The sequence below is a fragment of the Schistocerca serialis genome, chromosome 10 (genome assembly GCF_023864345.2).
Source record: "Schistocerca serialis cubense isolate TAMUIC-IGC-003099 chromosome 10, iqSchSeri2.2, whole genome shotgun sequence".
Lineage (NCBI taxonomy): Eukaryota > Metazoa > Arthropoda > Insecta > Orthoptera > Acrididae > Schistocerca > Schistocerca serialis.
Window position 1 is genome coordinate 244,370,391 of NC_064647.1, and position 27,642 is coordinate 244,398,032.

The following is a 27,642-nucleotide window of genomic DNA, read 5'->3' on the forward strand; positions in this document are numbered from 1 at the left end:
CTTCATGGCATTTACGTATCTCACTGGTTCAGGGCAATGTAAAAAAAAGTTGTCAAATTTGCTAGTAAGTAATACACTTCATTTCCTGACGATAGACCAAGATCGGACAGTGGTCAAATTATTAAGACAGTTTAAACGTACGAGGGCAGTTCAATAAGTAATGCAACACATTTTTTTGCTCGGCCAATTTTGGTTGAAAAAACCGGAAATTTCTTGTGGAATATTTTCAAACATCCCCGCTTCGTCTCGTATAGTTTCATTGACTTCCGACAGGTGGCAGCGCTGTACGGAGCTGTTAAAATGGCGTCTCTAACGGATGTGCGTTGCAAACAACGGGCAGTGATCGAGTTTCTTTTGGCGGAAAACCAGGGCATCTCAGATATTCATAGGCGCTTGCAGAATGTCTACGGTGATCTGGCAGTGGACAAAAGCACGGTGAGTCGTTGGGCAAAGCGTGTGTCATCATCGCCGCAAGGTCAAGCAAGACTGACTGATCTCCCGCGTGCGGGCCGGCCGTGCACAGCTGTGACTCCTGCAATGGCGGAGTGTGCGAACACACTCGTTCGAGATGATTGACGGATCACCATCAAACAACTCAGTGCTCAACTTGACATCTCTGTTGGTAGTGCTGTCACAATTGTTCACCAGTTGGGATATTCAAAGGTTTGTTCCCGCTGCGTCCCTCGTTGTCTAACCGAACACCATAAAGAGCAAAGGAGAACCATCTGTGCGGAATTGCTTGCTCGTCATGTGGCTGAGGGTGACAATTTCTTGTCAAAGATTGTTACAGGCGATGAAACATGGGTTCATCACTTCGAACCTGAAACAAAACGGCAATCAATGGAGTGGCGCCACACCCACTCACCTACCAAGAAAAAGTTTAAAGCCATACCCTCAGCCGGTAAAGTCATGGTTACAGTCTTCTGGGACGCTGAAGGGGTTATTCTGTTCGATGTCCTTCCCCATGGTCAAACGACCAACTCTGAAGTGTATTGTGCTACTCTTCAGAAATTGAAGAAACGACTTCAGCGTGTTCGTAGGCACAAAAATCTGAACGAACTTCTCCTTCTTCATGACAACGCAAGACCTCACACAAGTGTTCGCACCCGAGAGGAGCTCACAAAACTTCAGTGGACTGTTCTTCCTCATGCACCCTACAGCCCCGATCTCGCACCGTCGGATTTCCATATGTTTGGCCCAATGAAGGACGCAATCCGTGGGAGGCACTACGCGGATGATGAAGAAGTTATTGATGCAGTACGACGTTGGCTCCGACATCGACCAGTGGAATGGTACCGTGCAGGCATACAGGCCCTCATTTTAAGGTGGCGTAAGGCTGTAGTATTGAATGGAGATTACGTTGAAAAATAGTGTTGTGTAGCTAAAAGATTGGAGAATAACCTGGTGTATTTCAATGCTGAATAAAACAACCCCTGTTTCAAAAAAAAAATGTGTTGCATTAATTATTGAACTGCCCTCGTAACCGACACTTGCCTCTCTGGAATCAGGGTGCCGTCCTTGAGCCTCGTGACCACATCACTATTTTGTATCCTTATTTCGTGATCGACAACTGTTGTTGAAACACTTCAGAGTAAGGAGCCAAGCAAATTGTTAAGGTTTGCTACCATTTAGGTAGTTCTGGTGCAAGATGGATATTTCGTGTGGAAATAAAACCAATTTTGTTGAAGTTTCGCCGTAGACAGTAGGATACGCCCTTGATTTCATTCATTGCACATAGTGCACTCGATTACATTTCAGCAGTTAATTTCATTTAACTGCAGTTTGCCATTACTACATGTACTGTTTCCAAATAATAAATGCAATTAGTGTGAAATTATTCTCAAGATGAATAGTGTAGTAAATCCATCTGGAAATTGATAATCTGCCTACATGTTGCACTGCTGGAAAAAAAGACCAACACCCTCAAGGACACGATCACGCTATTCAGAAGTGAGGAGACAGGTAGTTCACCATTCTGGGAGTGCATGATAACAAATTCTGACCAGATGAGACCCACGTGACAGTGAAGGGAGTCGGATCAGTAAACAGCATAGCCCCCTCTGGCGCCAACTGAGGCGTATTTTCTCACATTCAAAGCATCGCAAAGCTGTCGAATGCCGTCCTGCGATAGGCTGTCCCGAGCATCTTGCACGTGTTTCTGCAGTTCGGCAGTGGTTGTTGCAGACCCTGCAGAACGACCGTGTTCCCACTTCACCGTGTCCGAGATGTGTTCGACTGGCGAGACGTGTGGTGATGGTGCTGGCCAGGGCAGGAGTCGCACACCACAAAGAGCACTTCGCACCGCAGCAGCTGTATGTGGACACGCACTGTGCTTCTGAAAAGCGCATCACCTTCCTGTCGAAGGAATGGCAGCAGCACAGAGATAATAACCTGTGCAGTGGTTACTCTACCCTGAAGAAACACCGAATGTGACCGTGAGGTGCAACTGATGGCCCTCCACACCACGAAGCCTGGGATGCTGCCCCTCAGGTCGTGGACGAATGAGCTCCGGAACACGCAGTTCACTGGGTTTGCAGAACACACCTGTACGTCCGTCTCTTTCACGTAGACGCCACTGAAGGCACCAGAGTGCCATTGCACTCTCCAGTCGACTGTTTCGGGACACCAGAGTACCGTGCTTGGCCATGTCGGGGTGTCATTAGTGACCTGGCCAAATCCACACGAAGGTGACGTGCTACAGACGCGAAATTTAACCAACAGGCAGAAGATGCTGTGATATGCAAATGATTATGTAGTGTTGGCAGATTAGCCAACACTGTGTGGAGAGCGGAGGCCGAAATGCACGCGTTAAACTCACGCAGGCTGGCGTGAGGTCTGAAACAGGATACGTAATGAATGCTATAAAGAAAAGTACGTAGCTGCTGGAATACTTAACTTTAATCCACAACTGGTGTACATCGCTCTTGATGGAACATGTTATAATCACACTAGAAACTGTTAATGGCGCCTTGCTAGGTCGTATCCATTGACGTAGCTGAAGGCTATGCTAACAAATAAATTTCGACGACATACAGTATTTCTGGCACAACAAATATCACCTGTACTGTGTTGCAAACTTACGGTCATAACAAAAAAATAATCATTGGTATAATATTAAAGGCATCTGAGAATTGAGCGATCAACAGCAGTGAAGATGTTTATCCAAAGCTTCTTAAAAAAATACATTGTAAGTCCTTGCTTGCTTGCTTGGGTGTAATTAACCATCTTGCCAACGACTTCGTGCAAAAGTAGTATAAAAACACCAAAATAGAAATATGAAAATAGAAGTGATCTCCTTAATACATAAAAATTGTTCTACAGCGTGGTCAAAAAGGGAACTTAAAGCTAAGGAATCAAGAAACGACGCCAAATGTACCTGCGAAATAACACATAATAGATCAGTTAACAGTGCGGAAACTAGAGTATTAATATAACCGCACACAAAAGAACAAGATTGACAAACACCTGTTAGCATCCCAGAGAAAACCAAAAAGGGCCTCATGAAAGATAATACTGGATCACTCCGATTTTCATAAGATTTTAGAGTAAACGCTGTATGCTTCGAAGAAGTTGTACGAAAACAGCGAGTAATTAACTTCTCCTTCTTTCTTCTTGCTCTGACATTTGCATAGGGTATTAACTTTGATACCTAATCGGTAAAAAGCGAAATGAGTTCAATTATGGTCGGTACGCGTTATTACCAGCGTTGTTTTCACCTTCGTAGTTTCATTCTAGAGTGAAATCATTACAAACGGAAAAAAATTAAAACTTGTCGGAAAAAGAAGGGAGGGTGGGTTTTAACGTGCTGTCGACGGTGTGGTCATCACAGACGGAGCACAAACTCAGGTAGAACGTAATAAGGAAGGAAATCGAGGGTGTCTTTCCAAAGGCGCCAACACGGCATTCTCTTTACCCTTTTACGAAAACCACAGAAAAACCGGGTGGCGGTCCAGTCCACCGACAACTGCGGCACTGTGCGCAGTAAAGGAAGAGATTTTGGGAACGTATTGAGCTGTAGATTTGATGAAGCACCTGCTTTTATTGCCAATGGACTCGATGTAGGGGCTAGCGTGGAAGACTGAACTGTTCGTGGGTGCACGATTCCCTCACATCGGGCAGTACTGTAGAAGTGTAGCTGCCCGTTTTGCACGCCCGTTTATAAAATACCACTCCTTAGAGTGGAAAGACGAAAAGCAAAAGGATGTACAGCGTGGCAAAGGGGAAAGGCAAAGCGTCAGATGAGGGCAGGTGACATAGTCGTAGCAAATATGGCGAATACAGAAGTGTGTTCAAGATTACAGATCTACATCGAATGCTAACGAGAAAGTAACGACTTTAATTGGAGGTAAAAAAAAATTATTGTACAACTGGTCTAAAAAAAAATGGCTCTGAGCACTATGGGACTCAACAGCTGAGGTCATTAGTCCCCTAGAACTTAGAACTAGTTAAACCTAACTAACCTAAGGACATCACAAACATCCATGCCCGAGGCAGGATTCGAACCTGCGACCGTAGCGGTCTTGCGGTTCCAGACTGCAGTGCCTTTAACCGCACGGCCACTTCGGCCGGCGGTCTAAAAGAAGGCATGGTTTTATAGGACACATCCTGAGACATGAAGGAGTAGATAATGTGGAAATGGAGGGGAATTTGTCGTGGCAGTCCAGTGCTTCAGTACAGTAAGCAGGTTGAGGTGGGTGTACAGGGTGCCCATAATTAAAATTCCAGTTTCAAAAAGCTATTTAAAGAGAACCACTGCATCGAATGACTTCAGATTTGAACATATTATTGACGCAGGAAGAAAGGTCATAATCCAAAAAAAAAAAAAAGTAACGTAAATTTTACGAATATCTGGCGCTGTAAGCGTCTTAACGTAAATGGGGTCCACCACGGCAAGGTCGTGCCACGTCGGATAGGAAAAATTGATTGTTGGTTGTCCTGAGGCCATAAACTGAATAAGAAGCAAAACGACATCTGTTTTCAATCGTACTGGGGCCAAAAACCGCACGAAAGACAACATGACATCGGTTTTTACAGGATGTGCGATAATTGAGTCGAGTATCTCGAGGACCACGTTCAGAATGTGCTACGTAATGCGTGCCTTCAGTTCAGCTACTTTTGTTATTGCAGCACTGAACACAACATCTTTTGATAATCTCACAGCCGGAACTATAGACATATATCTCTAACGTCGATCAGTTGTTGAATTTTGGAACACGTATTATGTTCGAGTATAATGGATTTTCTGGAAACTAGAAATCTACTCTGTATGAATCAGTATGGGTTTCGAAAAAGACGATCGTGTGAAACCCAGCTCGCGCTATTTGTCCACGAAACTCAGAGGGCCATAGACGAATTGTGTGATTGGATTGAGGAGTTCCTAGATAACAGAACGCAGCATGTCATTCTCAATGGAGAGAAGTCTTCCGAATAAAGAGTGATTTCAGGTGTGCCGCAGGGGAGTGTCGTAGGACCGTTGCTATTCACAATATACATAAATGACCTTGTGGATGACATCGGAAGTTCACTGAGGCTTTTTGCGGGTGATGCTGTGGTATATCGAGAGGTTGTAACAATGGAAAATTGTACTGAAATGCAGGACGATCTGCAGCGAATTGAAGCATGGTGCAGGGAATGGCAATTGAATCTCAATGTAGACAAGTGTAATGTGCTGCGAATACATAGAAAGAAAGATCCCTTATCATTTAGCTACAATATAGCAGGTCAGCAAGTGGAAGCAGTTAATTCTATAAATTATCTGGGAGTACGCATTAGGAGTGATTTAAAACGGAATGATCATATAAAGTTGATCTTTGGTAGAGCAGATGCCAGATTGAGATTCATTAGAATCCTATGCAAATGCAATCCGAAAACAAAGAAAGTAGGTTACAGTACGCTTGTTCGCCCACTGCTTGAATACTGCTCAGCAGTGTGGTATCCGTACCAGATAGGGTTGATAGAAGAGACAGAGAAGATCCAACGGAGAGCAGCGCTCTTCGTTACAGGATCATTTAGTAATCGCGACGCCGGCCGAAGTGGCCGTGCGGTTAAAGGCGCTGCAGTCTGGAACCGCAAGACCGCTACGGTCGCAGGTTCGAATCCTGCCTCGGGCATGGATGTTTGTGGTGTCCTTAGGTTAGTTAGGTTTAACTACTTCTAAGTTCTAGGGGACTAATGACCTCAGCAGTTGAGTCCCATAGCGCTCAGAGCCATTTTGAAGTAATCGCGAAAGCGTTACGGAGATGATAGATAAACTCCAGTGGAAGACTCTGCAAGAGAGACGCTCAGCAGCTCGGTACGGGCTTTTGTTGAAGTTTCGAGAACATACCTTCACTGAGAAGTCAAGCAGTATATTGCTCCCTCCTACGTATATCTCGCGAAGAGCCCATGAGGATAAAATCAGAAAGATTAGAGCCCACACAGAGACATACCGACAATCCTTCTTTCCACGAAAAATACGACACTGGAATAGAAGGGAGAACCGATAGAGGTACTTAAGGTACCCTCCGCCACACACCGTCAGGTAGCTTGCGGACTATGTAGATGTAGATGTAGAAGTCACACACGGTAAGATCAGGTGATCTGGGCGGCCGGCCGAAGGGGAAATGACGGCTGACAGTTCTGACATTCCCGAATTATCTCTGCAGCAGCCGTTCCACTGCCTGTGCAATGTGCGGAGTAGCGCCATCCTGCACAAAAGTTGTCCTACCCACGCATCCGTGTTGTTCGTGGCTTGGAGTGACCTGGGTCCAAATGGTTCAAAAGGCTCTGAGCACTATGGGACTTAACATCTGAGGTCATCAGTCCCCTAGACTTAGAAACTACTTAAACTAACCTAAGGACATCACACACATCCATGCCCGAGGCCGGATTCGAACCTGCGACCGTAGCAGGCTCGCGGTTCCGGACTGAAGCGCCTAGGTCCGCTCGGCCACAGCGGCCGGCGATGTTGGTCCACAGAAGACTCTTATACCGTTTACCATTGACGGAGCAGGTAACAGTACTCCCATGAGTCGTCTCCTCGAATGAAAACGGCCCTCCAGTGAAGGATCTCGTTAACCAGCACCACACGGTTGGCTTTGCGGAATGAAGTCGTATAGGCTGATGTGCGCGCGAATTCTCCGTCGCCTATATTCAGCAGTTCTGCGTATTGCTATGTACTCGGGGATTCAAATAGGCTTCGTCTGTCCACAGAATGTTTGATGGGCATTCAGTGTCGACTTCTATGCGAGCAAGAAATTTCAGAGCGAACGAACGCTTGTCTTGCTGGCTGTTCAGGAGAAGCAACTCCTGAACATGAACGGTTTTGTGTGGAGAGCAACGCAGGACGTTTCGTAGGACTTTACGCAGCGTGCGCGCAGGCATGTCCAATGTTCGGGCAACTCCCTTTGCACTCCTTGTTTGCACACCACCGCTAGACCGGTCCTGCGATGCTGTGGCCACATCTTCGACAGACGTCGGATCAACTGGTTTCCCTCCTTTGCCACATTCTACTTCATGAGAATCTGTCTCCTCCAATTTTGTAATTATTTTCCTCAGACCTTCAGCAGACATCGCAGCAGTACCTTTTTTCGTGCCCTCGAGTGTCCGGAATTTTTGCTCCTGCGCACCGTTCTCGTAACAGAGCATTACCAGCAGCGCGCCATCATGGAGGCTGTGACGTCAGGCTCCTCCTGAGGAAGAGCTGTCTGTCGGCGCGCACATTGTGACGCTTACAGCGCCATCTGTTGGTCAAATTTGAATTTTTTTTTTTTTATTCCATGCCATTCAAATTTGACGTCATTCTGAGCAGTGGTTCTCTTTCCACAGCGTTTTGAGACTGGAACTTCAATTACGGACACGCTGCGGGGTGCGGTAGTCACGCAGACATGAAGAGGCCCCCACAGGACAGATTGTAGTGAAGTGCTGCGCCGTTGTGAAGTAATGACCACAAAGCGGTGGCCAAAAGAGACGAAAGTGTCGAACTCAAACACTTTCGAGAGCTGGAAGCGGGTGTTCCTGAGGCCGCGGCAGTCTTTCCAACATGCCCCAGTTTTCTGCGTCTTCTGTAACGTAGACCAGAACTACATCTATGTAAAATAATGTTCATTGTTGTTGTCATGGTCTTTAGTGGAGACACTCGTTTGCTGCAGCTCTCCATGCTACTCCATCCTGTGCAAGCCTCGTCATCTCCGAGGAACTTCTGCAACCTACACCCTTTTGAATCTGCTAACTGTATTCATCTCTTGGTGTTCCTCTACGATTTTTACCCTCCACGCCTCCCTCGAATACTATATGGTGATCCTTTGACGCCTTAGAACGTGTCCTACCAACCACCCCTTCTTCTTGTCGAGTTGTGCCACAAATTCCACTTCTCCCCAATTCTATTCAGTACCTGCTCATTACTTACGTGATCTACCCATCTATTCTTGAGCATTCTTCTATAGCACCAAATTTCGAAAGCTTCTATTCTCTACTTGTCTAAACTATTTATCGCCCGCATCTCGTGCTCGTGCGGTAGCGTTCTCGATTCCCACGCCCGGGTTCCCGGGTTCGATTCCCGGCGGGGTCAGGGATTTTCTCTGCCTCGTGATGGCTGGGTGTTGTGTGCTGTCCTTAGATTAGTTAGGTTTAAGTAGTTCTAAGTTCTAGGGGACTGATGACCATAGATGTTAAGTCCCATAGTGCTCAGAGCCATAAACTATTGATCGTCCCTGTTTAACTCCCATACTCCAGACAAATACACTACTGGCCATTAAAATTGCTACACCAAGAAGAAATGCAGATGATAAACGGGTATTCATTGGACAAATATATTATACTAGAACTGACAAGTGATTACATTTTCACTCAATTTGGGTGCATAGATCCTGAGAAATCAGTACCCAGAACAACCACCTCTGGCCGTAATAACGGCCTTGATACGCCTGGCCATTGAGTCAAACAGAGCTTGGATGGCGTGTACAGGTACAGCTGCCCATGAAGCTTCAACACGATACCACAGTTCATCAAGAGTAGTGACTGGCGTATTGTGACGAGCCAGTTGCTCGGCCACCATTGACCAGACGTTTGTAATTGGTGAGAGATCTTGAGAATGTGCTAGCCAGGGTACCAGTCGAACCTTTTCCGTATCCAGTAAGGCCCGGACAGGACCTGCAACATGCGGTCGTGCATTATTCTGCTGAAATTTAGGGTTTCGCAGGGATCGAATGAACGGTAGCGCCACGGGTCGTATAACATCTGAAATGTGACGTCCACTGTTCAATGTGCCATAAATGCGAACAAGATGTGACCGAGACGTGTAACCAATGGCACCCCATACCATCACGCCAGGTGATACGCCAGTATGGCGATGACAAATACACGCTTCCAATGTGCGTTCACCGTGATGGATGCGACCATCATGATGCTGTAAACAGAACCTGGGTTCATCTGTAAAAATGACGTTTTGCCATTCGTGCAGCCAGGTTCGTCGTTGAGTATACCATCGCAGGCGCTCCTGTCTGTGATGCAGCGTCAAGCGTAACCGCAGCCACGGTCTCCGAGCTGATAGTCCGTGCTGCTGCAAACGTCGTCGAACTGTTCGTGCAGATGGTTGTTGACTTGCAAACGTCCCCATCTGTTGACTCAGGGATCGAGACGTGGCTGCACGATCCGTTACAGCCATGCGTATAAGATGCATGTCATCTCGACTGCTAGTGATACGAGGCCGTTGGGATCCAGCACGGCGTTCCGTATTACCCCCCTGAACCCAGCGATTCCATATTCTGCTAACAATCATCGGATCTCGACCAACGCGAGCAGCAATGTCGCGATACCATAAACCAAAATCGCGATGGGCTACAATCCGACCTGTATCAAAGTCGGAAACGTGATGGTACGCATTTCTCCTCCTTACACGAGGCATCACAACAACGTTTCGCCAGGCAACGCCGGTCAACTGCTGTTTGTGTATGAGAAATCGGTTGGAAACTTTCCTCATGTCAGCACGTTGTATGTGTCGCCACCGGCGCCAACCTTGTGTGAATGCTCTGAAAAGCTAATCATTTGCATATCACAGCATCTTCTTCCTGTCGGTTAAATTTTGCGTCTGTAGCGCGTCGTCTTCGTGGCGTAGCAATTTTAATGGCCAGTAGTGTACCTTTAGAAAGGACTTCCTAATCTTAAATCGTTACTCGATGTTAACAAATTTTTCAGAAACGCTTTCCTTGCCACAGCCAGTCTACATTTCATATCCTCCCTACTTCGCCGCCCGCAGCACGTGGCCGTGCGGTAGCGTTCTCGCTTCTCACGTCCGGGTTCCCGGGTTCGATTCCAGGCGGGGTCAGGGATTTTCTCTGCCTCGTGATGACTGGGTGTTGTGTGATGTCCTTAGGTTAGTTAGGTTTAAGTAGTTCTAAGTTCTAGGGGACTGATGACCATAGATGTTAAGTCCCGTAGTGGTCAGAGCCATTTGAACCTACTTCGCCCATCGTCCGTTATTTTGCTACCCAAATAGCAAAACTAATTTACTACTTTAAGTGTCTTATATCCTAATCTAATACCGACAGCGCCTGATTTAATTGGACTACATTCCATTATCCTAGTTTGTTCATTAGCCGTGGTATTTACACAAAAAAGAATTTTTACTTACTTTCTCCGAACATGATGATTATTATTACAGTCAACAGTGCGAAGAAAGCGACCGTGCTGTCGATCCACAGGTTGGCTTCGCTGCTTATTTCGGCAGACACGGCTTTCGAACACATGTAGTCGTCCTGAAAGAAACCGAAAGATCACTTCATGTCGGACGTGCACTAATGCAAAAACACACATAGAACTCTAATAAATTTTTTTACTGATGAATGTTTTCATGGTTTTATATTTCAGTTCCTAGAGGACAAACATAAAGTCTGGAAAAAAATTTGAAAAATTGCTGTAAGGAAACGGCTAAATGTAACGTAACAAATGATACCGTAAGTCGTGAGACAGGTTCTCAAGGTGTTTTGTGAACTTGGAGCTGGCTAGTTAGTTTGGAAAACCGCTGCCACGGGCGCCATCTACCGTACTTGCTGATAATGGCAGAGAACCGTGCAGAGAACGCACTATTTTATTAGGTTGGTGCACAAGTACCGAGCGTTATTGTTTTTCACGTTGGTATTCCAGTTATATGGATTTATTTATCGGTTGTCATGTTCTATTTGTAATTCGCTGTCGCCATTTGAGTTTATATATTGTCATTTTGTCATTTGGAGATAGTGAGTGGAGGTGTGGCGCCAGAAAATGGAGTAGCTAGTGGAGAAATTGAAGCATTTCCGACATATTCTTCTGATCTCAATAGAGGGCTTACTGCAGTGGAGTGGAGGCACGTAGAAACATTTACGCCGCGTACGGGGATAATTCCAATGGACAGAGCACGGCAAGGAAACGATTTTCTCGTTTTAAGGAGGATTGTTTTGACATTAGTGACTCCGCATTCAGGAAGAAGTTCGGGGATTGATGAAGATCGTTTAAGCGCGGTAATCCTCAATGACCCACGTCAGTATACATAAGGACTGGCAAATGTGATGAACTGTGATCGTTCCTCCATAGTGCGACATTTGCCTGTGGTTGGGAAGGTTCAAAAATCGTGTGTTTGGGTACAGAATGCACTAAGAAGCTAAAATCACAAATATTTGCATCTCTGATTGCTGGTCATCAGTTGTCTCTCCGAACAACACCGACCGTTCCTATCTGCATCGTTACTGATGACGAGGGATGGTGTTTGCTTTTATAACGTAAGGAAAAGAAAGGAATGGTTGAGCCCAGACAAAGCAGCAGCTCTCCACACAAACATCTGTGAGCACCCACAGAAGATGACGTCATACATCCGGTGGAACAGCAACGGCGTGGTGGCCTACAAATTGCTTCCTCGATGTGTGACTGACACTGCTGAGTTTTATTGTCAACGAATGACACGTCTTACAGACGCAGTCCAAGAGCAACGACCAGCAAGACTGCGTGAGGTGGCGCTGCTCCACGGTAACTCCCGCCCCTACTCTGATAGACAGACAGCGAACACTGTACAGGAGTAGGGTTGGGCAGTGACGCCGCACCCACGTTGTTCACCTGAAGTTGCGGCCTCATATTTTCACCTTTTCCGCTCTCCATCGAACAGCCTTCAGGGAACTTCCTCTCCGGATGAAAATGCGCTCCCAGCATGGCTCAACGAGTTGTCCGCCTCAAAACCACGTGATGCCAACAGTCGCGGACACGAAAAGTTACCCCGTCATTTGCAGGCTGTTGTAAGTTGTGAAGGAGAATATATTATTGATGACTCAAGTCTCTGTTATGTGTATCTGTTGCGTTTCTTAAACTTACGGGAAAACGCTATGAACTTAGGCCCGGACCCAGTATGTGTTAGTATTTCTTCCGTTGCCAGTCGGCACTGAGCGCGTGCAAAGCGATTATCGCGGCAATTTTCACAACACACGACCAGTCTACCGCACAGTGAAGTGCTGCAAGAAATTCAGTGAGCATGGTTGGCTGTACGATGGAAAAAATTGGAGCCGACCTACTGTGTCACAGTAGACGGAGGACGGTGTGAGGGAGCTGATTTTACGGAGTGCAGTACTGAACATCCACCGCGCGGGATCAGCCGAGCGGTCCGAGGCGCTGTAGTAATGGACTGTGCGGCTGGTCCTGGCGGAGGTTCGAGTCCTCCCTCGGGCATGGGTGTGTGTGTTTGTCCTTAGGATAATTTAGGTTAAGTAGTGTGTAAGCTTAGGGAGTGACGACCTTAGCAGTTAAGTCCCATAAGATTTCACACACACACACACACAAAACATCCCTCAGCCAAAACTTTGGAAAATTCTTTGTAAGCGATTGAGAGCGAAACCATACAAATCGCAGATCCTGCTAGCCATAAACCATGACGACAAATTGAGCGCCGGCCGTGGCAGGCTCTGAGCGCTATGGGACTTAACAGCTATGGTCATCAGTCCCCTAGAACTTAGAACTACTTAAACCTAACTAACCTAAGGACAGCACACAACACCCAGCCATCACGAGGCAGAGAAAATTCCTGACCCCGCCGGGAATCGAACCCGGGAACCCGGGCGTGGGAAGCGAGAACGCTACCGCACGACCACGAGATGCGGGGCCGTGGTAGCCGAGCGGTTGTAGGCGCTACAGTCTGGAACCGCGCGACCACGACGGTTGCAGGTTCGAATCCTGCCTCGGGCAAGGATGTGTGTGAAGTCCTTAGGTTAGTTAGGTTTAAGTAGTTCTAAGTTCTAGGGAACTGATTACCTCAGAAGTTAAGTCCCATAGTGCTCAGAGCCATTTTGAACAAATTGAGCCGTGTCCAGATCTGTGTAAACACATGAATAATGACTTGGCAAGGAAACTGGTCTTCAGTCGCGAGGCCGCTTTTCATCTTTCGGGAATGGTCAACCGACACAACAACAGGTATACAGGGGACAGAGAATCCAAATGCAACAGTCGAACACGTCCGGGATACCGAGAAACTTAACGTGTACTATGGCATGTCCCAACGAGGCAGTCTATAAACCCTTTTTCTTTGTTCAAATGGTTCAAATGGCTCTGAGCACTATGGGACTCAACTGCTGAGGTCATTAGTCCCCTAGAACTTAGAACTAGTTAAACCTAACTAACCTAAGGACATCACAAACATCCATGCCCGAGGCAGGATTCGAACCTGCGACCGTAGCGGTCTTGTGGTTCCAGACTGCAGCGTATTTAACCGCACGGCCACTTCGGCCGGCATTTTTCTTTGTTGAGAGAACTATCAATGGTATCAGCTATCTCGACTCGATGGAGCCGGCCGCTGTGGCCGAGCGGTTCTAGGCGCTTAACTCCGGAACCGCTCTGCTGCTACGGTCGCAGGTTCGAATCCCGCCTTGGGTATGGATGTGTGTGCTGTCCTTATGTTAGTTGGCTGCACACGTGATTCGTGCCGCAACATGAAACTAATAGCAGGGGTTTCATCTGTGAGTGTTTCCACAAGTGTGTTCGTGAGCGAGACGGCAGGACGTCGCTGGAGAGACGGAGTCACGGCCGCTGACCTGGAACCAGTGGAGTCGCAATCATGAACGCCAGACGTGACGCAAGCAGATGATTCCTCGCGAGGTCACACGGAGGACAGCGCTTATGGTGGAGGAAAACTGCAGGCGATCTGGTATCCTCTTCGCTACCACGAAGCTGCAGAAACTTACATAAGCTGAGTACTCAGTGCGGCACGACACTAGACTGGCAAGACTGCCTGACGGCTTCCCTGCGACAGTCGGCGTTCATCGATGTTCAGTCCTGACTCCACTCCTCTTCGAATAGCGCAGCGCGCGTCGCACAGAAATGCGTACCGTGACCAGTGTCATGATGTGAAGCCTGCGGCGGACACAAGGCAGCAACTTTAAACTCGAGTGTAAACATGGAAATGATGGTCTGCAAAGATCTGTAAACGTCCTCGTGATTGAGTCCTCGAAACGAGTCCATCTCCTGCAAGTACACGAATTAAGGGGGCTCCTTTCGCCAAGATGGTAACGTTCTGATACCGAGGCTCTCGGCTGTAAAGCGACGGCTATGTTAGTGGGGATGTGCCAGCAGGAATCGGAGTGACCTGATTGCGATTCAGAGACTTTCCTGTTGCTGTTTGTTGTCATGAGATGCCTATTCACCTAAAATCAAAAATATACCGCACAATGGTGAGGCCAATTGCTTTATGTAGTTCCGAGAGAAATACGGAAGCGTCAGATCCCGCACGTCTGCTTTGACCCATGACGTCACAACTATGGCGGAAACGACCATAAACCACGATTCCAATATGTTGTTTTTGTTGTTGTGGTCTTCAGTCCTGAGACTGGTTTGATGCAGCTCTCCATGCTACTATATCCTTTGCAAACTTCTTCATCTCCCAGTAACTACTGCAACCAACATCCTTCTGAATCTGCTTAGTGTATTCATCTCTTGGTCTCCCTCTACAAATTTTACCCTCCACGCTGCCCTCCAATACTAAATTGGCGATCCCTTGATGCCTCAGAACATGTCCTACCAACCGGTCCCTTCTTCTAGTCAAGTTGCGCCACAAACTCATCTTCTCCCCAATTCTATTCAATACCTCCTCATTAGTTAAGTGATCTACCCATCCAAACTTCAGCATTCTTCTGTAGCACCACATTTCGAAAGCTTCTATCCTCTTCTTGTCCAAACTATTTATCGTCCATGTTACACTTCCATACATGGCTACACTCCATACAAATGCTTTCAGAAACGACTTCCTGACCCATCTATACTCGATGTTAACAAATTTCTCTTCTTCAGAAACGCTTTCCTTGCCATTGTCAGTCTACATTTTATATCCTCTCTACTTCCACCATCATCAGTTATTTTGCTACCCAAATAGCAAAACTCCTTTATTACTTTAAGTGTCTCATTTCCTAATCTAATTCCCTCAGCATCACCCGAGTTAATTCGACTACATTCCATTATCCTCGTTTTGCTTTTGTTGATGTTCATCTTATATCCTCCTTTCAAGACAATGTCCATTCCGTTCAACTGCTCTTCCAAGTCCTTTGCTGTCTCTGACAGAATTACAATGTCATCGGTGAACCTCAAAGTTTTTATTTGTCTCCATGGATTTTAATACCTACTCCGAATTTTTCTATTGTTTCCTTTAATGCTTGCTCAATATACAGATTGAATAACATCGGGGAGAGGCTACAACCCTGTCTCACTCCCTTCCCAACCACTGCTTCCCTTTCTTGCCCCTCCACTCTCACAACTGCCATGTGCTTTCTGCACAAATTGTAAATAGCCTTTCGCTCCCTGTATTTTACCCCTGCCACCTTTAGAATTTGAAAGAGAGTATTCCAGGCAACATTGTCAAAAGCTTTCTCCAATTCTATAAATGCTAGAAACGTACGTTTGCGTTTCCTTAATCTTTCTTCTAAGATAAGTCGTAGGGTCAGTATTGCCTCACGTGTTCCAATATTTCTGCGGAATCCAAACTGATCTTCCCCAAGGTCGGCTTCTACTAGTTTTTCCATTCGTCTGTAAAGAATTCGCGTTAGTATTTTGCAGCTTTGGCTTATTAAACTGATAGTTCGGTAATTTTCACATCTGTCAACACCTGCTTTCTTTGGGATTGGAATTATTATATTCTTCTTGAAGTCTGAGGCTATTTCGCCTGTCTCATACATCTTGCTCACCAGATGGTAGATTTTTTCCAATATGGCGCATATAAAATCGTTACGTACACATTATGAGGACGAAAATACATCGAAAAACAAACACACACACCTTCCACAAAAAACCTACGGCACTAGCGGGACAAGCGAGGGAAATATGGGGTTTTTGGTTGGGGACAAACTAAATATAAACAAATTTAGACACCCACCGCCATACAAAACCACGCAAAACGTCGAAAAATACCGACCTCGCAAAACTCCCCAAATACCACTAAACACAATATCATCTGGAATCTGACACTTCGCTTGACCTATTTAGGCCAACAGCAGCTCCCTATCTCATAAATTGGGATCGAACACTTCCTTTGACCTGTTATGCTTGCGACATCTCCATATACAGCCATCCGTGGTCCGAGTCGCCGTAACTTTAAGTAAGCCTCATTTCTTCACGACATACTGAACACTTCACGACTTCATCCAAAAATCCAAATAGCTGAAGAAATTTCATTCGAGACAACGGAATTTTCCCCATCATAGCTGACAACCGAAAACAGTTGACCCTGTCAGTCATATCCATGCCTACCAGAGACATAAAAAGAGCAATTCACCAAAATTCACACACGACGCCACACTCGCAAACTAAACCAAAAATATCACCTAACACACCTCCAGAGAGCAACACCAATCGCATCAAAACGACACCTACAAACACTCCACTCTCACAAACTAAATTCCGTGCCGTCGTGACGCCACACACCACAACAGCCTTACGTCACGGGTCAAAGCCGACGGGTGGATCGGACGCTTCGGTCGACCCGTACCGAGTGTTGGTCCACACCTGTTAGCGCTGAGCACCCACAACAACAAAAAAATGGTTCAAATGGCCCTGAGCAGCATGGGACTTAACATTTGTGGTCATCAGTCCCCTAGAACTTAGGACTACTTAAACCTAACTAACCTAAGGACATCACACACACCAGTGCCCGAGGCAGGATTCGAACCTGCGACCGAAGCGATCGCGCGGTTCCAGACTCTAGTGCCTAGAACCGCTCGGCCAGTCCGGCCGGCACACCCACAACAAGCATCGAAATGCGAAGACTGAAAATAACATAGACTCAGGCGACAAAAGCCATGGAATAACAATACGCGCATACACAGATGGCGTAGCATCGTGTGTACAAGGTAGAAAAGGGCATTGCATAGGCAGAGTTGTCATCTGAACTCAGGTGATTCATGTGAAAAGCTAACTGGTATGTTTATGGCTGCACGACAAGAATTAACACACCTTGAATGCAGAATAGTAGTTGGAGCTATAAGCCTGGGACATTTCATTTCGCAATCCGCAAGGGAATTCAATATTTCGATATCTACAGTGTCAAGGGTTTGCCGAGAATACCAGATTTCAGGCATTACGTCTTACCACGGACAATACGACGGCCTTCACATAACGACGAAGAGCAGTGACGTTTGCGAGAGTTACCAGTGCTAACAGACAAGCAGAAATCAATGTGGGACTTATGACTAGTGTATCCGTTAGGACAGTGGCGCGAAAAATGGGCTACGACCAGAGTCACTTTGGTAACAGCACGACATCGCCTGCAGCGCCTCTCTTGGGCTCGCGACCGTATCGGTTGGACCCTAGGCGACTGTAGAGCTGTAGACTGGTCAGATGAGTCCCGATTTCAGTTGGTAACAGCTCGTTGTAGGGTTCTAGTGTGGCGCAGAACCCACTAAGGCATGGACCCATGTCGTAAATAAGGTACTGTGCAAGCTAGTGGACTGAGTCCTGTGGTCCAACTGAAACGGTCATTGATTGGAAATTGTTACGTTCCTCTGCTCGGAGACCTTTTGCAGTCATTCGTGGGCTTCATGATCCCAAACAACGGTGGAATTATTATGGGTGACAATGCGCCATGACACCGGAATACAGTTGTCCACGACTGGTATGAACAACGTCGTGGACAATACGAGCGAATGATTTGGCCACTCAGATCGCCCGACACGAATCCCATGGAACATTTGTGGGACATACGAGAGTGGTCAGTTCGTGCACAAACCGGCAGCACTTTCGCAATCATGTCCGGCTACAGGGGCAGCGTGGCCCAACATATTTGCAGGGGACGTCCGACGACTTGTTGAATCCACGCCACGTCGAGTTGCTGTGCTACGCCGGGCGAAACGAGGTCCGACATGGAATTAGGACGTTCGCCGATGACATTGTAATTCTGTCACAGACAGCAAAGGTCCTGGAAGAGCAGTTGAACGGAATGGACAGTGTCTTGAAAGGAGGGTATAAGATGAACAACAACAAAAGCAAAACGAGGATAATGGAATGTAGTCGAATTAAGTCGGGTGATGCTGAGGGAATTAGATTAGGAAATGAGACACTTAAAGTAGTAAAGGAGTTCTGCTATTTGGGCAGCAAAATAACTGATGACGGTCGAAGTAGAGAGGATATAAAATGTAGACTGGCAATGGCAAGGAAAGCGTTTCTGAAGAAGAGAAATTTGTTAACATCGAGTATAGAATTGTCAGTAAGTCGTTTCTGAAAGTATTTGTATGGAGTGTAGCCATGTATGGAAATGAAACGTGGACGATAAATAGTTTGGACAAGAAGAGGATAGAAGCTTTCGAAATGTGGTGCTACAGAAGAATGCTGAAGTTTGGATGGGTAGATCACTTAACTAATGAGGAGGTATTGAATAGAATTGGGGAGAAGATGAGTTTGTGGCACAACTTGACAAGAAGAAGATGTTTTGAGGCATCAATGGATCACAAACTTAGCATTGGAGGGCAGCGTGGAGGATAAAAATCGTAGAAGGAGGCCAAGAGATGAATACACTAAGCACATTCAGAAGGATGTAGGTTGCATTAGGTACTGGGAGATGAAGAAGCGTGCACACGATAGAGTAGCATGGAGACCTGCGTCAAACCAGTGTCTGTACTGAAGAGCACAACAACAACAACAACAACCGTGACTTTTGTCACCTCACTGTAAGGCGTTTCCCTGCTCGACCAGTTGAACTATACGACGACGCGGCAAGGAGCTGGAGTGGCTCCAGTCAGTGAAAAGATGCAAGAATGGAGACTTGACTGGTGTGGACGCGCAGTACGGGCAACATCCAGCTGAGTCGTCAGCTCAGTGCCGTCGTCTGACTGGCGGGGGCCGGAGGCAGTGCGGGACACAACAGACGCAGATTTCAGATCAAGAAGCCTCAAACAACACGAAGCGTTACATCGTAAGAAATGGTTCCAAACAGCGGACTCTCTTCCGATGGGAAGGCTGCACAAAGAAAAAAGGAGAAGTTTTAATTTTGCACGTCTGCCACAAAAGTAAAAAATTTGAGACACCGCATCGCACTATAGCTGTTCGTACCGCCACTGCCGGCATACTGGGTCTGGTACAGGCGGGTTAGCACTGCCGATTAGCTGTCTGCCGTGTGAAGGAAGGGGCGACACACAGGACATTTACGTCGTTGAGCTTCACTTCCACATTCTGTATCTTTTGTTACATTCTTCTTGCCCATTTATCTGTTCTGACTTTCTAAAATTTTTCACGGACCTTATAATCACCCTTTATATTAAATGAGATAAACATCGCTATTCATTCGTTCACCAGTCGTGTTCCGTAAATCATCTCGTGAAGGATAAGCTGCAGGGACGTGGAATGACTCGTGGAGTACACTAACAAAAGACAAGCAACTTGTTCAATATTAGTAGGTACTCTGTATTAACAATGGGTCTCCGTGTCTGGAAGGGGAAGTATAGGGTTCAGGTAGGGCGGAAATTATTTCGTTTGTGGACAACCGTTTGTTCTGGAGTACAAGCGGTAGTCTCAACTAGTGTAACGAATTATTTGAAGAAAGAGTTTAAGAACGTTGTGCACAAACATGCCCAAAGACTTGTTTATTCTTAGCACAATGAATTATTTCTTGCTGTTACTTCTCCACATATTTACTGTAGTTCATTCTGCAACTTTTCTCAAGTAGTATTTGACCTCGTCGAGAACGAAGAGCTTGGTAGACATCATCGAGATATTAAAAAAAAATCTACACGAAGATTTAAAGACAGTAACTGTGATCCAAAAAACCTTGATGCTTCAGCAACGAATATTTTCAATAACTTACCAAGAACCATTGTAAGTTTACCTCCTAATTAATGACAGTTTAAAAGAAAGATGCAAGATTTATTGACTGGTAACACGTTGTTCCTCGTTGACAAATTTCTTAGCAGACAATCTTAATGTTATTAATTCTGATAATATCATGTAATGTAACTTCTATTTAATATATGGCTTTCGTACATTACATTACATTAAATTACGTTACTTTAATACTTGTTCCGTAGATTATGAATACCACACTTCGCAAGTAATTGAATAATGTAGAACGTATCAGTTTTACTTTTCATTACATTATATATAATATTTAAGAGTCGAGGAGCATGAAAGGGAAGCAGTGGTTAGGAAGGGAATAAGACAGGGTTGTAGCCTATCCCCAATGTTATTCAATCTGTATAGTGAGCAAGCAGTAAAGGAAACAAAAGAAAAATTAGGTATAGGAACCAAAATTCATGGAGAAGAAATAAAAGCTTTGAGGTTCGACGATGACATTGTAATTCTGTCAGAGACAGCAAAGGACCTGGAAGAGCAGCTGAACGGAATGGACATTGTCTTGAAAGGAGGATATAAGACGAACATCAACAAAAGCAAAACGAGGATAATGGAATGGAGTCGAATTAAATCAGGTGATGCTGAGGCAATTAGATTAGAAAATGAGACAAAGTAGTAAATGAATTTTACTATTTAGGGAGCAAAATAACTGATGATGGTCGAAGTAGAGAGGATATAAAATGTAGACTGGCAATGGCAAGGAAAGCGTTTCTGAAGAAGAGAAATTTGTTAACATCCAGTATGGATTTAAGTGTCAGGAGTCGTTTCTGAAAGTATTTGCGTGGGGTGTAGCCAGGTATGGAAGTGAAACATAGGCGATAAATAGTTTACACAAGAAGAGAATAGAAGCTTTCGAAATGTGGTGCTACAGAAGAATGCTCAAGATTAGATGGGTGCACCACATATCTAATGAGGAGGTATTGAATAAAAATGGAGAGAAGTGAAATTTGTGGTTCCCTTGCTAGGGGATACTCTGAGCCATCAAGGGATCACCAATTTGCTATTGGAGGGCAGCGTGGTGGGTAAAAATCGTAGAGGGAGACCAAGAGATGAATACACTATGCAGATTCAGAAGGACGTAGGTTGCAGTAAGTACTGGGAGAAGCTTGCACAGGATAGAGTACCATGGAGAGCTGCATCAAACGAGTCTCTGGACTGAAGACCGTGGTCCATTGAGACTGACCAAGCAAAATATCTCATGAAATAAGCATCAAACGAGAAAACTACAAAGAACGAAACTCGTCTAGCTTGAAGGGGGAAACCAGATGGCGCTATGGTTGGCCCGGTGGATGGCGCTGTCATAGGTCAAACGGATATCAGCTGCGTTTTTTTTAAATAGGAACCCCCATTTTTTATTGCATATTCGTGTAGTACGTAAAGAAATATGAATGTTTTAGTTGGACCACTTTTTTCGCTTTGTGGTAGATGGCGCTGTAATAGTCACAAACTTATAAGTACGTGGTATCACGTAACATTCCGCCAGTGCTGACGGTATTATTACCCATGTTAAAATGGATCGTTCAAACTGCGGGAAATGTCGATATCGTGTTGATGTATGGCTATTGTGATCAAAATGCCCAACGGCCGTGTTATATGTATACTGCTCGGTATCCTGGACGACATCATCCAAGTGTCCGGACCGTTCACCGGATAGTAACGTTATTTAAGGAAACAGGAAGTGTTCAGCCACATGTGAAACGTCAACCACGACCTGCAACAAATGACGATGCCCAAGTAGGTGTTTTAGCTGCTGTCGCGGCTAATCCTCACGTCAGTAGCTGACAAATTGCGCGAGAATCGGGAATCTCAAAAACTTCGGAGAATGCTACATCAACATCGGTTGCACCCGTACCATATTTCTGTGCACCAGGAATTGCATGGCGACGACTTGACCGTTGTGTACAGTTCTGACACTGGGCACAAGAGGAATTACGGGACGATAACAGATTTTTTGCACGCGTTCTATTTAGCGACGAAGCGTCATTCACCAACAGCGGTAACGTAAACCGGCATAATATAAACTATTGGGCAATGGAAAATCCACGATGGCTGCGACAAGTGGAACATCAGCGACCTTGGTGGGTTAATGTATGGTGCGGCATTATGGCAGGAAGGATAATTGGCCCCCATTATATCGATGGCAATCTAAATGGTGCAATGTATGCTGATTTCCTACGTAATGGTGTACCGATGTTACTACAAGGTGTTTCACTGCATGAGACAATGGCGATGTACTTCCAACATGATGGATGTCCGGCACATAGCTCGCGTGCGGTTGAATCGGTGTTGAATAGCATATTTCATGACAGGTGGATTGGTCGTCGAAGCACCATACCACGGTCTGCAAGTTCACCGGATCTGACGCCCTCGGATTTCTTTCTGTGGGCAATGTTGAAGGATATTTGCTATCGTGATCCACCGACAACGCCTGGAAACATGCGTTAGCGCATTCTCAATGCACGTGCGAACATTACGGAAGGCAAACTATTTGCTGTTGAGAGGAATGTCGTTACACGTATTGACAAATGCATTGAGATTGACGGACATAATTTTGAGCATTTATTACATTAATTTGGTATTTACAGGTAATCACGCTGTAACAGCATGCATTCTCAGAAATGGTAAGTTCAAAAAGGTACATGTGTCACACTGGAACAACCGAAATAAAATGTTCAAACGTACCTACGTTCTGTATTCTAATTTAAAAAACCTACCTGTTACCAACTGTTCGTCTAATATTGTGAGCCATATGTTTGTGACTATTACAGCGCCATCTATCACAAAGCGAAAAAATTGGTCCAACTAATTCATACTTCTTCGCGTACTACACGAATATGTAATAAAAATGGGGGGGTTCCTATTTAAAAAAAAAAAACGCAGTTGATATCTGTTTGACCTATGGCAGCGCCATCTAGTGGGCAAACCATAGCGTCCTCTGGTTTCGATCTTCAAGCTAGACAAGTTTCGTTCTTTGCAGTTTTTTCGTTTGAAGCTTATTTCGTGAGATATTTGTCTCGGTCACGATCAATGGACCACCCTGTATATAAATATAAAATTACTGCTTCATATCTAAAAATTCATGTGTTGAGTAGAATGAGTTGTCATTCGTAAATTCTTTTGTTTTGTATTTAAATGTTGGCTGGCTGTCAGACTTTTAATTCTATTTGGTAAATGACCAAATATTTTAGTGGCAGGATAATGAATCCGTTTCTGTACCAATGTCAGATTTAACCCCTCTCTTCTAGTATTGTAGCTATCCACTTCGCTATTGTTTTTGAATTGGGATGGGTTGTTAATAACACATTTCATTAGGAAATATCCCAAGTTCCTTAAATAAACGTCTGCAAGGTGATGTTACCTGGGCTCCAGCTCTTAATCTGGTTACACTCTTTTATGCAGTGAATACTTTTTCTATTAGTGAACAATTATCCAAAAATATGATGCCATGTGAAAACAGTGCATGATAATAAACATAGGAGGCTAATGTACTGATATTTTTACCACTAAAATTTGCAATAAGCCTAATAGCGTAAGTAGCTGAACCTAACCGTTTCAGCAGATCATCAATATGTTTCTTCCAATTCATTTTATCATAAGTGCACACACCCAGAAATTTCGAATATGCTACCTTAGCAAGATACCTCTGTTCCAAGTGTATTTTTGTCAACGGTGTTATGCTATTTGCTGTACAGAACTGTATGTACTGTGCTTTCTCCAAATTTAGTGAGAGCCCATTTGCAGAGAACCACTTAATAATTTTCTGAAAGAGCTTATTTACGATTTCCTCTGTTAAGTCCTGTTTGTTGGGTGTGATTACTATACTTGTATCATCATCAAAAAGAAATAGCTTTGCATCTTCATGATTATAGAGTGGCAAGTAATTAATATATATGAAGAACAATAAGGAACCGAAGATGGAACCCTGTGGGGCACCATTCGTCATATCTCCCCAGTTAGAGGACTCTGCTGATTTTTGGAGTCTATCTGTACTGTCAATTTCAACGTTCTGCATTTTTCCTGTTATATATGAATTAAACCATTTGCTCACTGTCTCACTCATACATCCACACAGTGAAAAGCCTTTGAGAAATTATAAAATATCACGGTGGGCGATGTTCAGTTATTCAGTGCAAGCATGTATAGAATTTTCTGTTGAAATGTCTTTCTGAAAACTAAATTGACAATTTGTTAGTACTTCATTTTTACAGATACGTAAAGCTACTCTTGAATACATAACATTTGGAAGAATTTTGGATGAAGCTGTCAGAAGTAAGGTTGGGCAGTAGTTGTTAGCTTCAGACCTATCCTGTTTATTATGCAATGCTTTAACAATAGCATACTGAAGTCTGTATAAATGGCCTGTTTCAATGAGCTACTACATACGTAGCTGAGAAACCTATTTATGTATTAGGAACAAGAAATTCCCCTTTTGCATGAATTTGTTATTTTCCTAATCTCAGTAGGAGAGGTGGGTTGACTTTCAGTTTTATCAAATTTCATAGGTATTGCCCGTTCCATATACAGCCTTGCATTTTATCTTCTAATGAATCGCTGGATACTATTTTCTCTAAAACACTTAAAAATAATTTTTAAAATGTACCACACATTCATATAATCGTTTCGCCTTGAAAGGCAATGCATCCACAAACTTCAGTGCGGATGCACATTTACGTTTGGCCTGCTGCGGGAATCTGAAATTAGCGAGAACTGAGGACGTGGGCGAGGTTTGGGAGAGCGCCAGGACAGTCTGCTGCGTCCAGTGGTGCAGTGGTTGACGCAACTGCCTAGTCAGCTGGAGATCCCTGTTCCAGTCCTAGCCTGGCACACATTTTCACCCGCTGCATAAAGTCCCGATGCAGCTGATATCATTAGTTCCGATTACAGTACCAGTGCGTGACAAGTGGAATATGTAACTCATACGATTAACAGCGTGCAACAATTTGTAGGGATATGAAACGGAACGATCACGGAGACCTAACAGTAGGTACGGCACATGGTAGACTTTGGTCTATTGGTAGAATACCGGAGGAACGGAGTAAGTCTACAAAGGAGACTGCTTCCAAAACACTCATTGGATTCAAGTGATCAGTGGTGCTGGACCTGTGCCAAATAAGACCAACAGGGGATATTGAAGATATACACTGGTGTGCAAAACTCAAATACAGAAGTGACTTAGGCACGATTTGTCATTGGCAAGTAACATAGCTCGATGAAACTTCGGCCATGCATAAAGTGAACTGCTACATTATTGTACAGAAGGTAACTGAAATAAATACCCAGTGAGGCGAATAGAAGCGACGCATTTATTCGAAGACAGTAGTTACACGAAAGTCACCGCGAAATATGGTGGTCCTCTGGGCACTACAAATGGCGGATCATGGCTCTCCATAGGATGTGTCGTCGTCACGAACGGCAGTGCACGGCCTGCAACAGGCTCACATGCTGGCGAAAGGGTTGGAGAGGATTTCTTTTAGTGGAGCGTTGCGTTCCTCCACCAGCGCTGTTCAGGACAGCTGGATGGTTTCGTTGCTGCATGGGGGACGTGCTCCACAACGCCTCCCCAACGCATTACACACGTGCTCGATTCGGTTTCAGCAGGGGGAACGGGCAGGCCAGTGCATTCGCCGAATATCCTCTCATTCCAAGACCTCTCCCACCCGATCGAAGTAGTCGGGGATTGTCATAAATGAAAATTAAGTCAGGGCTGAATATACACCGAAAAAGACGCATTTGGGAAACGAGTACAGTTTCACAATAACATTAATCGGTAAGCGTACCGTTTTCAAAAATTTGCTTGTCCGTACGCACATGAAACGTCTTGCCTCCCCATATAATACCATCTGGACGACGAAAACTATCATGTTCGGCATTGTCGCTGTGTGGATTACGTATTCCTGCCATTCGCCATATACACTAGCCGGCCAGCGTTATTGTAACATTGTACTACTTCTCCGTTTGCGTCTTTCCAGGTGTGCATTTGTCCCTAAATTCATTTCTATGGATGCAAATGCGCTACCGCACCGAATAGCGCTGGTAGGGGAGTTGTAGGAACGAGAGGATACGTGGTAAATCGAACGTATTGCCGTTCCCCCGGCTTAAATCATATCGATCACGTGTGTAATGCGTTACGGACACGCACTGAAGCACGTCCACGTCCACCAACGAACGCCCACCAGTTGTAAACCGCGCTGCTGGAGGAATGGAACGCCCCGCCACAAGAAGTCCTCAGCTACCTTGTGGGCAGCGTTGGCTCACGTTGCAGACCTTCCATTTCCGTCTTTGCTGATCACACACACTATTAAGAACCATGTTCCGCCTTTTGTAATGTTCGGAGTGCCCTCATAAGTCGCGGTGACTCCAGTGTAATTATTGCCTTTGATTAAAAGTGTCATTTATGTTCGTCTCATTCTGTTTTTCTTTTCAGTTATCTTTTCCACTATGCTCTGGAAGTTCATTCTATGTATGGTCCAAGTTTGATTGTGCTTTGTTACTTCGCAGTGAAACATCATGCGAAATTTACTTTCGTCCTTAAGTTTCTCACGGCAGTGTACAAAGAGGACCAGCATGAGCGCTCACAGGTTTGAAAAATTTCATATTACCGCATTGAGCTGCTAGTAAAATACTTTATTTATACAACCAGTTTCAATCGTCTGACCATCACCAGGTTCATAAGAGTGGTCAGCTGTTCAGTCGCCTCTGTGCGGTATGAATCTGTTCGCAGCGTCAACACCGGTTATTGTTTTAATATAAGCCGGCTGCGGTGGCCTAGCGGCTCTAGGCGCTTCAGTCCGGAACCGCTCAGAGCCATTTGAACCTTTTTTTGTTTTAATATAAATGTGTACGCTCCAGAGCACGGTTTTCATAGACTGGTGACTTGATATGTATTACGATACTATGACAGTGTATTGTTCATGGTTTTATCACCTGACCGTAATGATTTTATATTTCGCCTAACATGATGCAGTAATACATTTGTGAACCTGGTGATGGCCAGACGACTAAAATTGATTGTATGAATAAAGTACTTTACCAGCAGCTCAAGGCGGTAATCGTCATCACAGTTTTCCAATATATAACAGCTGTGAGGCGTCCCCTCCTCAAAATGTATTGGCGACAGACCCTCGGAAGAGCGTCACTGTTATGCTGAAAAAACTGAAGTTTCAAGAAGCAGCGTTAATGATGAATCTCCGAATATAGTGCAATGCCGAACGTTTCAAATGGCTCTGAGCAAAATGGTTCAAATGGCTCTGAGCACTATGGGACTCAACTGCTGTGGTCATAAGTCCCCTAGAACTTAGAACTACTTAAACCTAACTAACCTAAGGACAGCAC

At 45.1% G+C, this 27,642-nt stretch overlaps 1 protein-coding gene across 3 annotated transcripts in view; it reads right to left on the reverse strand.

Moving 5' to 3' along the window:
- The window catches only part of LOC126424944 (uncharacterized), an 87,990-nt gene that overhangs the window by 44,869 nt on the left and 15,479 nt on the right, over positions 1–27,642 (reverse strand). For all 3 annotated transcript variants that reach the window (XM_050087798.1, XM_050087797.1, XM_050087796.1), the window contains exon 3: positions 10,610–10,733. In XM_050087798.1, coding sequence (XP_049943755.1) covers positions 10,610–10,733 — 124 coding nt within the window. The remainder of the gene's footprint in view (positions 1–10,609; positions 10,734–27,642) is intronic.